This window comes from Sapajus apella, unplaced genomic scaffold (genome assembly GCF_009761245.1).
Source record: "Sapajus apella isolate SASKATOON/1434 unplaced genomic scaffold, GSC_monkey_1.0 scaffold187, whole genome shotgun sequence".
In the NCBI taxonomy this organism is placed as follows: Eukaryota; Metazoa; Chordata; class Mammalia; order Primates; family Cebidae; genus Sapajus; species Sapajus apella.
The window spans coordinates 490,536-507,133 of NW_022437127.1; the positions used below are offsets into that span (position 1 = coordinate 490,536).

Below are 16,598 nucleotides of genomic sequence, written 5' to 3' on the forward strand. Positions count from 1 at the left end.
AGCATCATTGGAGGAGTTGAAATTGGAATCGTAGAGGCGACTCTGAGCTGGGTTAGATTAATTTGTGAATTTACTTAACAACTTTATGGCATGCCTCTCTAGGAATCCTTTTAAAGGTTCCTAAACAATTTAGCCCTAAGACAGTCTGCAGCTTGTTTCTCCCTTGCCATTTCAAAACTATCCATTCTGGGCAAAGAGGGAGGCTCAGTGTCATAATTCTAGTTTACAAGGACTAATGTTGGAAATTGTTCTGCTTGGCCAATACTTAGTGTTTTATTGACTTAGCCAGCTGAATTCAGCACAGCACATCACACACAGTAGGCACTGAATCAAAGGAAGTCATCTGGCCACACTATTCACCTCTAAGTTCCCGCAAAAGTGTATGAAAAGAGATTTTCTTGCTGGATGTAGGGCTGTGGTTGAGAGTACGGAGGAGCTGTGAATGGTCTTCATTTGTAAATTCAGAGGGATATCTGGAATTTTGTCTCTTCTCACCTTTACAGTCAATTTTCCTATCTCTACACTAATAAGGAATGGGAAGAAGCAAAGTTATGAGGGGCTTCTTTCTACTAAATTCCCAGAATTCTAAAAAGTAGAAAACTTGATTTGCACTTTATATTTCTCCAGCCTCTAAAAATCAGATGCGTAGTTAGCAAGGTGGAAAAGCCACAGAGCCTTGAACTGGCTACAGATCAGCCTATAACCCTTTAAAAATTGGGAGTTGTTTCCATTTGTATGGGGGATGACAGTTTCCTCTTTAATTGATATTCTGGAATAAGTAAGAAACCTGTTTTTCTCTTAAGATATTCATTGACAAATTGATATTGTTGATTTTTTTAAAAATCTGCTTAGGATTTTTTTTTCCTCCTCTAGACAAGGGTCATCTTTGAAAAGGGGGTTCCTGGACGCCTCACCTCCAGGATGAGCACTGCAGTGTCGTGACCCTTGGGGTTTTGGTGAGTATATTGATGGCTGATAGCACTGGAGCACATGCCTGGCTTAGAAGGATGAGCTTAGGGAAAAGCTTCAGCTTTTATTTAGTGACTTTTTTTCTTTACATCACCCAACCCTTAGCCCCTGCCCTTGGTCACCACCATTTTACTGTCTGTTTCTGCTGCCAACTTTTGGATCCTGTGGTATTTGTATTTCTGTGCCTGGCTCATTTCACTTAAGGAACTGTCTCCAAGTTCATCTACATTGTTGCAAACGACAGGATTTCCTTCTTTTTAAAGGCCGAATAGTATTGCATTGTGCATAGATAGCACATTTTCTTTATCCATTCCTTGTTGATGGACACTTAGTTGATTTCCTATCTTAGTTACTGTAACTAATGCTGCAGTGAACATGGGAGGGCAAGTAACACTTCCACATACTGATTTCATTTCCTTTGGATAACAACAAATGACTTTTTAAGCAAATACCATGTGCTAGGCACTATAGTAATTGCTAGGTATACAGAGATGAGTAAGTCAGTGGTGGTCCCTACCTTCATGGAGCGTATGGTCTAGTGGGACAGATGAATATTACACGGATGATCACATAAATTACATATATAATTACAAAGCATGAAAAATGTTGTAAAAGAAAAACCCTAGATGCTTTAAAAAGAATGTAATGGAAAATTTCATGTAGATTGATGGCAGTAAGGGATTCTTCTCTTCGGAAAAAGAAACACTTAAGCCAAGACTTCATTCGTTCAACAAAATGGTTCAAACTCCATGTGAGAAAGTTGAAGTTGAGGGAGAGAGGTGTCAAGAATGACTTCCAATTTTCTGGCAGGAGCAACTGGGTGGTTAAAGGAGCCATTTATTAAGATACAGAAAACTGAAGGAAAAAAGTTTTAGGAGGAAGGCCATATACAGAATTGAAGAATTCATGTTTGATCCTGTTGAGTTTGAGACATCCGGGGAGATGTCACGCAGGTGTGTACAGATCTGGGCTGGACTTGCAGATTTGGGAGTTGTTGGCATGGAGAGAACTCAGAGAATGAGAACCCAGCATAGAGTCCAGAGGAACTCTAAAGCTTAGACATCAGGTGAAAAGCGGGCCTGCAAAGGAAGCAGATGAAGCAGGCTGGAGCGCTGTGAGGAAGCTTAGGAAGATGAGGTGTTATAGAAACCAGGAACGGAGTTACAAGAACGAAGTGAGCAACTGGCAGATCTAAGAGATGGAGTAAGATGAGATTAGGAAAGTGGACAGTGGTGACCTTAACAAAAATAGTCGGTGGTGGAAGTTGGTTTACAGTGGTTGAAGGATGAACGGCAGGTGAGGAGGTGAACACCGTGTCTCATCAACTCTGGAGAAATTTGGCTCTAAAGAGTAATAGAATGCTAGACCTGGGTTTTGTTCTGCTTTTTTTTTTTTTAAACACTGGAAGATTCTACAGCCTGTCTGAATGCTGATTATAAAGATCTAGTAGACAGAGGGAGTGGCCAAAAGGGAGAGTGAGAGCTCTCCAAAGGCTGGCAGGGTTATGCCTAGCCCGCCTGTGGCTGGACTGACTTTTGGGAGAAAGTGGGTTATTTTTTGTTTCTGTAATAGAAAAGAAAGAGGCGATGGGTACTGATGGAAATTGGTTTGTGTATTTAGCAATGAGAACTTTCTGCCTGGCGACATCTCTTTCTGTTAAGTGCTGGGCACGTCCAGGTACTGGGACTGGGAAGGGAGGGAGGAAACGTGGTACTCAGGAGATGCAGAAGGGATTTTGAAATGGCTTCAGGCACGATGAGCCGGTGTGCTTGCTGGAGAGTGGCAGTAGTCATGGCAATACTTAGCACTGGAGTGCTTACATTATACTGCTGAGCGCTTTCTATGAGCTAGCTCACCTGGCCCACCAAGAATCACTTTGACAGGCACTGCAGTGATAAAGAGCACAGACTTTGGGGCCAGAGCGGCCCAGAGTGCTGGTTAAATGCCCGCTCTACCACTTACCAGGGTGTGAACTTGGGCAAGTTAACGTTGCAGAGACTGTTTTCTCATCTCTGAAATAGAAATAGTAGCGGCACCTGCCTCCTGGGGTCGTTGTGTCTGGGTTACCATGTTTGCACAGTGCTCACAACAATGCATGGCACATAGTAAAAATTTCAAGCATTAATTTAAGAATAGAAGAGAAAAACATTGTGTAAGTAGATCTAAGGCTTTAGGAGATGTAGTTATGTTGGGGAAAAAAAAATCTCTCTGGCTCTAATGATTCTGTGGAAGATCCTTTCCAGCCGTTAAAGGTTAAACAGTCGAACACGAACCTCCTGAAGAGCCCAGTTTTATTCTTTGGAATTATATTTTGTCAGATGTTTTTTGCTCAGTCGTTTTTTTATCATCAGAAAGGCTAAAAGTAGGGACAACTTATTTCCTTGGATTAGGGATTGAAAAACCTAGATTTGGATCCCAGTCGCTGGGTGAGCCCACATGCTTATTTCAACCTCTGTGCTGTCTCTCCCTCCATAAAGCCAGGAAGATGGCTTCAAGGAAAGGGCCAGGGTCTGAGGACAGTGATTGGAAACGTGAAGGAAGCCATTCACACCCCATGTGCTCCATTCATTCATCCCTGAAATGCCTGTCAATCAAAGTCAGGCAAATTGTGAGAAAATGAAACTGTATGTGGAAGTACTTCAAAAATAAAAGTGTTTTATGTTCACAGCGTTATTATTAGAAATAATCTTTGCTACCAGCTCATCATAAATGCTTGGCAGATTAATGAGGTGATTTGATATTTGTAATGTTTTGAGTTTCTTTGGAAGACGTGTGTAACACACGTGCCAGGTGTTTCTGTTCTGTGAGAACCTAAGTCACAGAGGCTCTAAGTACATTCTTAGTACACCATGTTGAATATTATAGAGAAACCAAAGAACTTTAAAACAAGGTTCTTGTCTTCTAAGAATGTAGCCTTCACAGGGAGATAAAATATACAGCTAGGATTATTCAATACGACATGTGATGGAGTGCTAGAATACATAATGCAGACAGAAAGTTCCAGAAGAAGTTACAGAGGGGGGGACTATAGAGGTGGTAACTGCTCTTCTTTTCCTGAGATAAATGTTTTCTGATGGCTTTGTCCATGTAAGATTCATTTCCTACTTCTATTTTCCCAGTGATTTCTAATATTCAGTGAGAGGTTACAAAATGGTTTATGATTATATATGTCGAACTTGACAACCACAGTCCGTTTCTTAGTCTAAACCAAAAAAAAAAAAAAAAAAAAAAAAAAAAGCTGGAAGATGGTGGGGGATAAAAATACAAGCTTAAATAAAATCAAGACCCAAATGTTTTTTAACATGCTCTCTCCTCAGGTCAACATAGAAACATTCATAATGTTTTATTCTAGTTCTTTTTCCTGACTTTTTTATTTAAAGAGGAAAAAATTTAATTGGGTGTACTCAGAACTTCCATAAATTTCTTTCACCATCCCAGGTAAAATAGCTGGGATTATTGCAGTTTTTTAAAACAAGGAACTAGACCTTTAACGCTTGACAGTGATCAGAGTGCCACAACCTAGATTATAATTGATCCTCCCAGTTTTAGCCCAGCTTCTCCATTCTCTCAAAGCACACGTAAGCTGCAACACCTGAGCTGTTTCGAACTCCCTTTGGTTCTGTAGTCACTAGTTGCGCCCCTAATACCCTCCTCCTTCATTCCTATACTTTGCCAGTAAGATACTAGAAGATGGACGGGAGTTGGTAAGGGGATAGTGGTTACAAGAAAACCGTAATGGAATTGCCCTGGGAGGGAGCAGAGACTTAAAGTTATGTCTTGGTTTTACCTGAATTCACCTAGGCTTCCCTAAATAAAAGACTTTCTCATTTGTTCTCTAGCTAGGTTTGGGAATATATTCTTGACCTTTATGCTTCAAATTAGCCTTGCAAATTGGCTCAAAAAATATCAGCGTTCAAAGATGTTCTTTTACTTTCAGAATTATGGATCATTCCCATGCTTACCCATGCCTGCAGTCCCTGTCGTTAGGCAGTGAGAACACGAGACACATACTTGGCATAATTGAATAGAAAGATCATGGAAATCGGGGCAGAACTGATTGTATTTGGTGTTGGCTCAATATTTGATTTCAGAAGTCCCTCCTCTAATGTCCCCACACCCCCAAGGCCCTGAGAGTATAAACACAGATTAATTTGCATCATGGTTTGAAATTGGGGGGTTGTTTCCCATCAGAGCTGAAACACCAGATAGTCACTGTGGATCTGCAGTACCTAGGGGTGTCAAAGCATTGTTTTGAAAAAAGAAAGACCCAAGTTTTTGAGGGTTTTGTATTCAAAAGTACAGAAGTGTAAGGGAGAATACATAGCTAAAGAGAACACTGCCTTTCTCACCTGCTCACCCTTGCCTGGTGCGTGCTGCTTGGGTGGGAGGCGTGCATGCTTGGCAGGAAGTCCTAGTCACCCTTCAGCTGGTGTGGCCCCTGAGCCTTTGTCCACAGTGGGAGCATCACCCTTTCCTTTCACCCTGATAGAATGGAGGCATGGTCTAGCTGCTTCGCTGAGTTGGCTAGTGCTTCACCTTGATCCTGTTGTAAGGGTGTTTTATGTCTCTGTTTTTGCTCCCAACTTCTTTTGGGTGGCCTTTTCCTGTAGCGTGCCCTGGAGATGCGAGATTTTCCTTTGGCAGCAGGAGGCACGCCCCCGGAGAATGCTGGAGCTGCAAGGGGAAAGGATCCACTTCCACAGCAGAGAAAAACAAAGAGGAAAAAGACATACAGGCAGCCAGCGCTAAGGGACACACCCAGCAAGCAGTGGGCCAGTGCCACTGCCCCTAGCAGCCCGAGAGGAACTCGGTGAGCCTGTCCTGTCTGTGACTGCAAGCTCAGGATTTCAATCAATGCATTCCAGTAACCCTAAAGTGAGGAACTCTCCGTCAGGAAACACACAGAGGTAAGGGATAGGGCCTCTTCCTGCAGCCCCATGGGGATGCCACAGGCACACCATGAATTGGTGAAACAGCATGTTGAATTAGAAGCAAATGAAACCCAAATAAGAAAGGAAGAGAAAACAGACTAGTAAATAGTAACAGAAGAGTAAGCAGGACACAGTGTAATCAAAGCACGCCTTAGAGTTCGCCTTTGTTATTCTTTTGTCCATCATTCCCTGACCTCTCCACCCACTTCCCTGCCAAAGCACAAACAAGGACTGTGCAGAGACCAACCAGTCCGATCTGCCCAAGTTGGCAGACAAGGAAACTGAGGCCTGAAATGGTGAAGGAGGCCTCACGTCTTAGAACTAAAACATTCCCAGGACTCCCGCTGTGAGGCTTTTTCCTCTGTTTCACAGTACGCAAACTGTTACTTTAAAAGAATTTTATCCACACTCCCTGAGGGCAGTGGTTGGTTTCTCGGCTTTGGTGTAATACTGCTTGTTGGGAGGGATTAGTATCCTGGAGGATTTCCCTAACCTGACCGTCACCGGCTCCCGTGCTCCTCGGGACCTGCTTGTATTTTCCAGCAGGGAAGTGAGGCTCTCCTACAGCTGTTCCTTGTCGTCAGCCTGGGGGTGGGTGGTATTTTTATCTTAACGATGCCTGTTTACTCTGAGCTAGTCTTGGTGTAAGAGTCACTTCTCTATGTACATAGAAACCGTTGTCCTTTATTGACAGAAGCCCTGGAGTTGGGTCCCCATGTGACTCTAGGGTTCCCGAGACTTGGCAGGCCGCTCTGCTGGATCCTCCTCTCTGCCGATAGCTCTGAGATGGGAGCAGGGGTGGAGGGGGCAAGCAAGTGGCCGAGGTGAATCATGGGGTGGTATTTTAGTCCTCAGGGTCTCCTTGACCCCCAGTAGAAACCGCCTCTCCCTGATTGGTGCTGACCAGCTGTATCTGGTGTCTGATCTTCCTTTGTTATTCATTTCTTTTAGTAGCCCTAAGTCAAAGCAGGAGGTGATGGTCCGTCCCCCTACAGTGATGTCCCCATCTGGAAACCCCCAGCTGGATTCCAAATTCTCCAATCAGGGTAAACAGGGGGGCTCAGCCAGCCAATCCCAGCCATCCCCCTGTGACTCCAAGAGTGGGGGCCATACCCCTAAAGCACTCCCTGGCCCAGGTGGGAGCATGGGGCTGAAGAATGGGGCTGGAAATGGTGCCAAGGGCAAGGGGAAAAGGGAGCGAAGTATTTCCGCCGACTCCTTTGATCAGAGAGATCCTGGGACTCCAAACGATGACTCTGACATTAAAGGTATGTCTATAAGATCTTTGAGACTCAGAGGGAAGTAGGTATTCCTGAGGGAAGATCTCTGACATTTGACAGAGGCCAGAGAGCCTAATATCAGACAAATGGGGAGAGTAGGTGTCAAATTCAGGAGTTCTCACCATTTATGATGGAACTATTCCTTCTCATTTTGCTAACTGAAGAATAGTTTGGAACCTCCTAGTTGAGCGGTTCTTGCCCTCGAGGATACAGTGGTTTAGGGGTTATGGCAGGATTATTTCACAGGCCTAACCCTGTTCTTTTGCATGTTTCTGACTTCCATGCTGTTTGTACTTTAGTTCCAAGCCAGCTGCTCTAGTTCGTCTGTGCCAGCGGCCCCCACTGGGGTAGTTTTTCTGGTGTCCCCTTCTCTTCTCCATCAGAGTAATCCTCCAAGGCTTGGGTCTTGTGTTCTCTCGTTGCCGTAATCCTCCAAGGCTTGGGTCTTGTGTTCTCTAGTTGCCGTTTTGCCAGACTTGCAGACCCAAGAGGAAGCCTTAAAAGCCCTGGCAGTGGTGCAGATTCATCACCGCTGATTTCAGTGTAGCAGGAATGAGTGGCTACCAGATGTGTAGAGATTTGACAGACACCAAAATGGAGTGAGCCAGGAAGGGTATGGGACCAACAGCTGGAGTTTTAGGCTTTTTTCTTCCTATATAAGACCAAAAGTCTTCACCGTAGGCCAGAACATGAAGTTAGTATTCAAGGAATAAAAGTATGATTTTCCAACCCAAATTAGAAATGAAAACCTGGGCGATTGTTCCTGCCCACTTCCTCCCCTCCTCCCTCAAGTGTTTTTGGCAGGCCTGCTGTGAATGCCAGCACTGTGCTGGGGTGGGGCATAGTCAGTAAGATAGATAGAGCTGTTGACCTCAAAGATTTGAATGCACTTAGAAAGCTGATCATTAAACAGTTACAGTAAAATGTGATGAATGCTGAACGAAGTGAAGTTACGAGGGCTGTGAGATCCACCATCATCTGTGGATCCATCCCCAGAGGGCTGTGAGATCCATCCCCCGTTAAGTCTAGGAGGTTTCAAAAAAGTTACCAGGAAGTAGGGACATTTATGCTAATATATGAAGGAGGTGTAATAGAGAGGTAAGGAAGTGGGGGAGGAGTGCTTTATGATTAGTCATTTCAGAGAGAAGAGCGTTTGAAATGTTATGAGTAGAAGAGGTTTCTTCTTAGCAAGGTGGTACTTCCTTGAAATTCTCAAGGTGGGTTTGTGTTGTGATGCTATAAATGCTGGCAGAAGAAAGGAAATTGTATTCTTTCTATGACGAGTCTTTTTACTCTTTTAGAATGTAATTCTGCTGACCACATAAAGTCCCAGGATTCCCAGCACACACCACACTCGATGACCCCATCAAATGCTACAGCCCCCAGGTCTTCCACACCCTCCCATGGCCAAACTACTGCCCCAGAGCCCACACCTGCTCAGAAGACTCCAGCCAAAGTGGTGTATGTGTTTTCTACTGAGATGGCCAATAAGTAAGTTGATGCTTGTGTCTTGCTGTTGGGCAGGGCTTGTCTGGGGACTTAAACAATAAGTTCTTATTGTCATTGCAGATCGATAATTTATTATCACCTAAAGTTAACAGTATAGAAAGAGATAAAACATAAAACCTCCCCAACACAAACTCCCCCAGAGGCAACCACTGATAATACATCTTTTGCTTCCCTTTCAGAAATTTTTTGTGCTCATGCAAATCTTATACATATATACCTCTTTTTCTTGAGATGGTCTCTCTCTCGCCCAGACGAGTGCAGTGGCAGACCTCGGCTCACTGTAGCCTCCACCTCATGGGTTCAAGTGATTCTTCTGCCTCAGCCTCCTGAGTAGCTGGGATTACAGGCACCTGTCACCACGCCCAGCTGATTTTTTGTGTTTTTTAGTAGAGAATGGCGTTTCACCATGTTGGCCAGGCTGGTCTCAAACTCCTGGCCTCAAGTGATCTGCTTGCGTAGGCCTCCCAAAGTGCTGGGATTACAGGCGTGAGCCACCATGCCCAGCCATATATACCTCTTTTAATCACAGATTTAAACACAGAAGAAATTGATTGCACAATATACACTTTTCTGCAACCTACTTATTATTTTCTAAACACAAGTAATATATGTCCATTCTAGAATTATTAGAAAATACAACTAAAAATTAATATCTCTGGAATTCACAGAGATAACCACTGTAAACATTTTCGTATATAAATTTCTAGTGGATGGATGAAGCAATTGGTTTTGTCAAAATTGTGATTTTACCCTGCATATGTTTTCTGACCTGTTGTACTTAAAAAGTGAACTTTGATAGCCTTCAGCGATCACTAGGTGTCGTGTGATTTCATCTGCCCCTTCTTGGGTTGGGATTTTGAACTCAGATTCTGCATGGAACACCTACCATCGTGGATTGGTTTAACAAGAAAATCTTGGTTTTTGTTTTTTAATGCCTCTTTTGGGATTTGTTAATGGCTATCTTTTAATTTTAGAAGTTTGATGTTAATGGTAAACATACATAATGAAACATGTTTCTCTTCATTTCTTCTTCAGCATTTCTGGTGGTTTTTATACTCCTTCCTCTTCCTTACAAGTTCAGTGTGGGGTTAAAGTGCTTTGGAATTACAGTTAGTGAAACAGAAGTGAGCTCTAATGTGTGCCGTCTCTTCTGTCTTTGCAGAGCTGCAGAAGCTGTGTTGAAGGGCCAGGTTGAAACTATCGTCTCTTTCCACATCCAGAACATTTCTAACAGCAAGACAGAGAGAAGCACAGCCCCTCTGGTATTTCATTTCAGAAACTGAATAATGGTTTAATGATTCTACAGTGACTGCAAAGGAGAGGGGGTGGTGAATTTAATTGATAGGAAGGTAGTCTTGATGGTATGAGCTACATTCTTGGCATTGAACCTAATTCTGGCATTGTGGAGCGTTAGGCATATCACACTATACTAGCTCTTTCTGTGAGAAAGCTAGTAGATTGATGAATTACTAGGGGGAAGAAGATGCAAACTAAAAGAGGAGCTGTATAGATGTCTTAGGTTTCTTTCATGTAACCGTCTCTGGGAAGATCTAAATTCGGACCCTGTGTACAGAGCAGGTTTTTTTTTTTTTTTTTTTAAATAACACGAGCTAGTTGAATTACGAAGAAAGAACAGAAAAAAAAAAAAAAAACTAAAACTTCTGGAGTACATGATGACTATCATAATCAGAGCCTCAGCGACTTTCAAAATGATTCATATTTATTTCAAAGTGATAAGACCATTGAATGCTTTTAATTGCTTGATACTTGTAAAACTGTAATAAATGTTAGTCTGTGTTCTCTCTGGATCTTCAGCACCTGCTATAAACTCTATTAGGAAAAGCATACAGTAGATGTTTTAATGCATGTAGTTTACCAAATTGATCCAAAAGGTATTTCTTCTGTCTAGCATTGTCGAGCCATTGCACCAGATGCTATGCCGGGGGGCAGGGGGGGTACTAAAAGGTTCAAGACACAGTCCCTGCTTTCAGGGAACATAAATCTAATACTGGGATCCATCTTAAACATGGGAAAAGTTAATTGACAGTAAATTATCAAAGTGACAATTCAAGATCAAATAGGTGACCACGTCTTTCCTATTTTGTTTATCAGAAAAGTCACCATCTTTGTAGACATAAGTAGAGCTTAGGCCTTTCTAAACTTAGAAAAGGAATTTGACATTCCCCATGCATCTTGACTACCCAAGGGTAGAAGATACATACAATTATATGTAAAATGCTCATTGTCCTGGTACAGTGCAACTGAAACCAACCTTTTATTGACTTAGGTAGTTCTTAATATAGTTATCACCTATACCTTCTCTGGAACTAAAATGAAATCAGGAAAGGAGTTAGGAATAATCCATTGTTCCACATCTAAATGTTTTCTGCTGTCGTGGTTTCCTTATATGAAATCAGTACCCACCTGCAGCACACAAAACCTGATCAACAAAACCAAACTTAAAATGGCACTGGAAGGAAAATCAAGGTGACCTCTACACTCCAGTTAGGAGTTGTGGACATGAAATAACACTTTTGACTCTGTAGAGTCATACAGGATTCAGCCAGTCTTACCCACACAGCTCGATACCTATAGACAGAAGTGCATGGATACCTCCAAGTCAAACACTTATATATGTATTCCCAGAATGTAAGTACTCAAAGATATGTTTTCATGTATATACAATACAAATTGTTCATATGCAGAGATACACGTAATTACTTGTTTACATATTTGCATACAGGTAAACATTCCAGAGAGTAGGTGAGGCGGCAAATAAGAGCCTTAAAGGTTTGGAAATACGGACTGAATTAAGTGAACAGGAAGGAGCAGATGAACACCAAAAAAAAGGCCTGGAGAAAGGTCTTTGGTGAAAGGTCTCTGAGACAGTTTGTAGACGAAGCCCTCTGTTCTTCAGTGCCCTCTTACATCTTAGCAGTGCTACTGGTGTAGACGCGGAACATAGGCAGCCCTCTCCCAAACATTCAGGGTGTCCGTGTCACCTATTGTAGGTGAGTGTGCTTCACCCTGGACTTCAGTACAGCGTTGGAGGCAATTCTCCAGCGTGTTAAAAAAGGGCAGTCTGCTGTCTATTGCAAAGAGCAGATCAAGAGACACCATGAGTTAGATAGCCTCAGATTTCTCCCCAGAAATTATCTCACTACAGTTAACATACAAATTCTTATCAAACATGCAGTCAGCTATCACGAACCCAAAACAGAAACCGGAGATGTCAGGCCCCCTGGAAACTCCAGGAGGGGAGCGCCTCAGTAGTCACCCTGCCGGAGGAGACACTGACATGAGCAGCCTTCTTCTTGCTTCCTTGACTGGTGGATTACAGAGCTGCAAGTGACTTACGCCTTCTCTTTCACATGGCAACGTCAGACCTTTTGATTGACAATGAGAAGTCTACGTACCCAGTTGTACTTTCAGGGAAAAGAAAAAGGTGTTAGGTACAGCCTCCCACATACCGAGAAACTAATCTCTCTCTGAATCAGAAACACATAGTAGACATGTGATATCAAACCTGTTCCTCAAAATAGATACTCAAATGTATTCCCTTTGGCAGAGTGGCTCTCCTCAGGCATACTTTTTAAGTTACTGAAACCTAATCTTCAGCAAGGGAAGGAGGATGCCATTTGACAGTAAGCTTAAAAAAAAAATCAAAATGTCTTCATCTCCAAAAGGGGGTTGTACATGAGCAGTTTCTACAGCTAGTGTCAGTATAGATCTCTGTGACTGGGGACAAGTCCTTCATAGCATATCTTGCTCTTTTAATTGCTCTTCTGTTCACTTTACCAATGATTTTTAAAATCTTTGTTTATCTTCAGAACACACAGATATCCGCCCTTCGGAACGATCCGAAACCTCTCCCGCAACAGCTCCCAGTTCCAGCCAACCAGGACCAGAATTCTTCCCAGAATGCCAGAGTGCAGCCAACTCCACCCGTTCCGGCACCAGCACCCAAGCCTGCCGCACCCCCGCGTCCCCTGGACCGGGAGAGTCCTGGGGCAGAAAACAAACTGATTCCTTCCGTAGGAAGTCCTGCCAGCTCCACTCCACTGCCCCCAGATGGTACCGGGCCCAACTCAACGCCCAACAATCGGGCAGTGACCCCTGTCTCCCAGGGGAGCAATAGCTCTTCAGCAGATCCCAAAGCCCCTCCGCCTCCACCAGTGTCCAGTGGCGAGCCCCCGACCCTGGGAGAGAATCCCGACGGCCTATCTCAGGAGCAGCTGGAGCACCGGGAGCGCTCCTTACAAACTCTGAGAGACATCCAGCGCATGCTTTTTCCTGATGAGAAAGAATTCACAGGAGCACAAAGTGGGGGACCCCAGCAGAATCCTGGGGTATTAGATGGGCCTCAGAAAAAACCAGAAGGGCCGATACAGGCCATGATGGCTCAATCCCAAAGCCTAGGTAAGGGACCTGGGCCCCGGACAGATGTGGGAGCTCCATTTGGCCCTCAAGGACATAGAGATGTGCCCTTTTCTCCAGATGAAATGGTTCCACCTTCTATGAACTCCCAGTCTGGGACCATAGGACCCGACCACCTCGACCATATGACTCCCGAGCAGATAGCATGGCTAAAACTGCAGCAGGAGTTTTATGAAGAGAAGAGGAGGAAGCAGGAACAAGTGGTTGTCCAGCAGTGTTCCCTCCAGGACATGATGGTCCATCAGCATGGGCCTAGGGGAGTGGTCCGAGGGCCCCCCCCCTCCTTACCAGATGACCCCTAGTGAAGGCTGGGCACCTGGGGGTGCAGAGCCGTTTTCCGATGGTATCAACATGCCACATTCTCTGCCCCCGAGGGGCATGGCCCCCCACCCCAACATGCCAGGGAGCCAGATGCGCCTCCCTGGATTTGCAGGCATGATAAACTCTGAAATGGAAGGGCCGAATGTCCCCAACCCTGCAACTAGACCGGGTCTTTCTGGAGTCAGTTGGCCAGATGATGTGCCCAAAATCCCAGACGGTCGAAGTTTTCCTCCTGGCCAGGGCGTCTTCAGTGGTCCTGGCCGAGGGGAACGCTTCCCAAACCCCCAAGGATTGTCTGAAGAGATGTTTCAGCAGCAGCTGGCGGAGAAGCAGCTGGGTCTCCCCCCAGGGATGACCATGGAAGGCATCAGGCCCAGCATGGAGATGAACAGGATGATTCCAGGGTCCCAGCGCCACATGGAGCCTGGGAATAACCCCATTTTCCCTCGAATACCCGTTGAGGGCCCTCTGAGTCCTTCAAGGGGAGACTTTCCAAAAGGAATGCCCCCGCAGATGGGCCCTGGTCGGGAACTTGAGTTTGGGATGGTTCCTAGTGGGATGAAGGGAGATGTCAGTCTAACTGTCAACATGGGATCCAACTCTCAGATGATACCTCAGAAGATGAGAGAGGCCGGGGTGGGCCCCGAGGAGTTGCTGAAATTACGCCCAGGTAGCTCAGACATGCTGCCTGCTCAGCAGAAGATGGTGCCGCTGCCCTTTGGTGAGCACCCCCAGCAGGAGTATGGCATGGGCCCCAGACCATTCCTCCCCATGTCTCAGGGTCCAGGCAGCAACAGTGGCTTGCGGAATCTCAGAGAACCAATTGGGCCCGACCAAAGGACTAACAGCCGGCTCAGTCACATGCCACCACTACCTCTCAATCCCCCCAGTAACCCCGCCAGCCTCAACACAGCTCCTTCAGTTCAGCGCGGCCTGGGGCGGAAGCCCTTGGATATATCTGTGGCAGGCAGCCAGGTGCATTCCCCAGGCATGAACCCTCTGAAGTCTCCCACGATGCACCAAGTCCAGTCACCAATGCTGGGCTCGCCCTCGGGGAACCTCAAGTCCCCCCAGACTCCATCGCAGCTGGCAGGCATGCTGGCGGGCCCAGCTGCCGCTGCTTCCATTAAGTCCCCCCCCGTTTTGGGGTCTGCTGCTGCTTCACCTGTCCACCTCAAGTCTCCATCACTTCCTGCCCCGTCACCTGGATGGACCTCTTCTCCAAAACCTCCCCTTCCAAGTCCTGGGATCCCTCCAAACCATAAAGCACCCCTCACCATGGCCTCCCCCGCCATGCTGGGGAATGTAGAGTCAGGTCAGTATGCTTGCATCCTCACAGTTGGAGCTTGTAGCTGGAGACCGCTGGAGCCTGATGCGGTTACTTTAAGAAAACTGGTGTTTTGAGTACCTAGCCAGAGGAGGCAGCCTTTGTTGAAATGGACATACCTGTGGCAAGGTGCATAATGAGTACTTCCATGGGGTTATGCAGAAGTGTCCAATCTCAGCAAAAAATACGTATGTCAGATGGGATTGTTCAAAGGGGAAATGGGGAATATGTGTTGGGTTCAACCCAGAATAATTTACATTTGCACAGTGAGCACATGCAATAAAATGTCTTAACAGTGGATGAATGTGGCTTCTTTAAATACTGGACCAAGGGGCTTCCCTTGGATCGAGAGATTCTAGGTATAATCCTCAACAGAGAGAGGAAGCTGCTCTAAGACTTGCATGGTTCTCGTAAATATCTGTTGACCACAAAAGCTGTTACCAAAATCTTCTCCTTGGTAGAACACTGTTTACACAGAGCAGCTACAATTTAGGAGTATTTTCTTCCTGGGAGAGATTCTTGCTGATGATGATGGCTTTGTGAATGGGACAAGAGGTGGTCAGTGGAAGTAGCGCCGAGATGTAAATACTAGGTTGGTGCTGTCTCCACCTGAGAAAGACCAGGATCAGAGCAAGGTAGAAGATTTACCCTACCAAGCTAAAGCGTCTCTCTGTGGGGTAGCGGTTCACTGAAGCAGTGCAGCGGAAGAGCCCCCTCGGACCTTTTTGGTTCTAACGTCTTGGTTGTGGAAATTAAGGATGTGTGTAGCGTGATGTCATTAGTACCTGGGGTTAGATCACTAGTCTGGCTTCGTGGCACACTAATACCTCAGTCGATTTCTAAATCGTGATTGGCAAGAGATCCACTTATTTCACAACAGTCGTCTGTACACCGTATTTTCCCCAAGCTTGAACTAATATTTCTAACACACTCCTGGTGTGTTCGTCTTCACATCTGCTGATCTGTCGCCCGCATCACGCCGCGGTCTCCCTCTGCACTCACACGGAGCTTGACTAGAAGATTGATGATTTGTGTCTGGGGTCTAATAACACTGTCCTGTTCATCTGTCTCATTCCTGGCCTTGCTAGTTCATAATCAGAGGGCCCAGCAGCCTTCGAAAGGAATCTAATTCCCTGCCCGTTTTATTTTGCTTCCTTTCAGGTGGGCCCCCGCCTCCTGCAGCCAGCCAGCCTGCTTCTGTGAATATCCCTGGAAGTCTTCCCTCTAGTACACCTTATACCATGCCTCCAGAGCCCACCCTGTCCCAGAACCCACTCTCTATCATGATGTCTCGAATGTCCAAGTTTGCAATGCCCAGTTCCACCCCGTTATACCATGATGCCATCAAGACCGTGGCCAGCTCAGATGACGACTCCCCTCCAGCTCGTTCTCCCAACTTGCCATCAATGAATAATATGCCAGGTAAGAAATCAGAAAGGCAGGCTGTGGAGTGAGTGCTAGACCCAAGAGAAACCTCTGGAAGCATTTTCTCAGTTGGCGGTACACCTGAATAGGTGGAAGTTCAACAGGTAGAAAACGGTTCCGTCTAAAGTAGTTTCAGCGGAATGGAAGTGTCTTGGCTAGAGGAAGATAATTTTTTATTAGCTTGATTCCTTATTTGTTTGTAAGAAAGCAGGTTTCTTTATAGTTCTGATGCTTCTGTGTACCTGGGTGGTTTTGAGGGCGTGTTGTTTTTGTTTGTTTTTTCTCCGTTGGTCCTCCCGTAGCAATATTGAGAGCAGTTTCTTTTTAACAGGCTGATTGGAATGTCTTTAGTTCTCAAGTGTTTTTCCTGGAAGAGTAGCCTCAAACCACAAGCAGGCA

At 45.3% G+C, this 16,598-nt stretch overlaps 1 protein-coding gene across 1 annotated transcript in view; it reads left to right on the forward strand.

Annotated features, from left to right (window-relative positions):
• Positions 1–16,598, forward strand: part of BCL9 (BCL9 transcription coactivator) — an 86,477-nt gene that overhangs the window by 66,585 nt on the left and 3,294 nt on the right. Inside the window, 8 exon segments of the mRNA XM_032268927.1 lie at positions 874–956; positions 5,580–5,876; positions 6,852–7,168; positions 8,482–8,671; positions 9,852–9,951; positions 12,520–13,395; positions 13,397–14,762; positions 15,936–16,196. Coding sequence (XP_032124818.1) covers positions 5,824–5,876; positions 6,852–7,168; positions 8,482–8,671; positions 9,852–9,951; positions 12,520–13,395; positions 13,397–14,762; positions 15,936–16,196 — 3,163 coding nt within the window. The 5' untranslated portion in view covers positions 874–956; positions 5,580–5,823.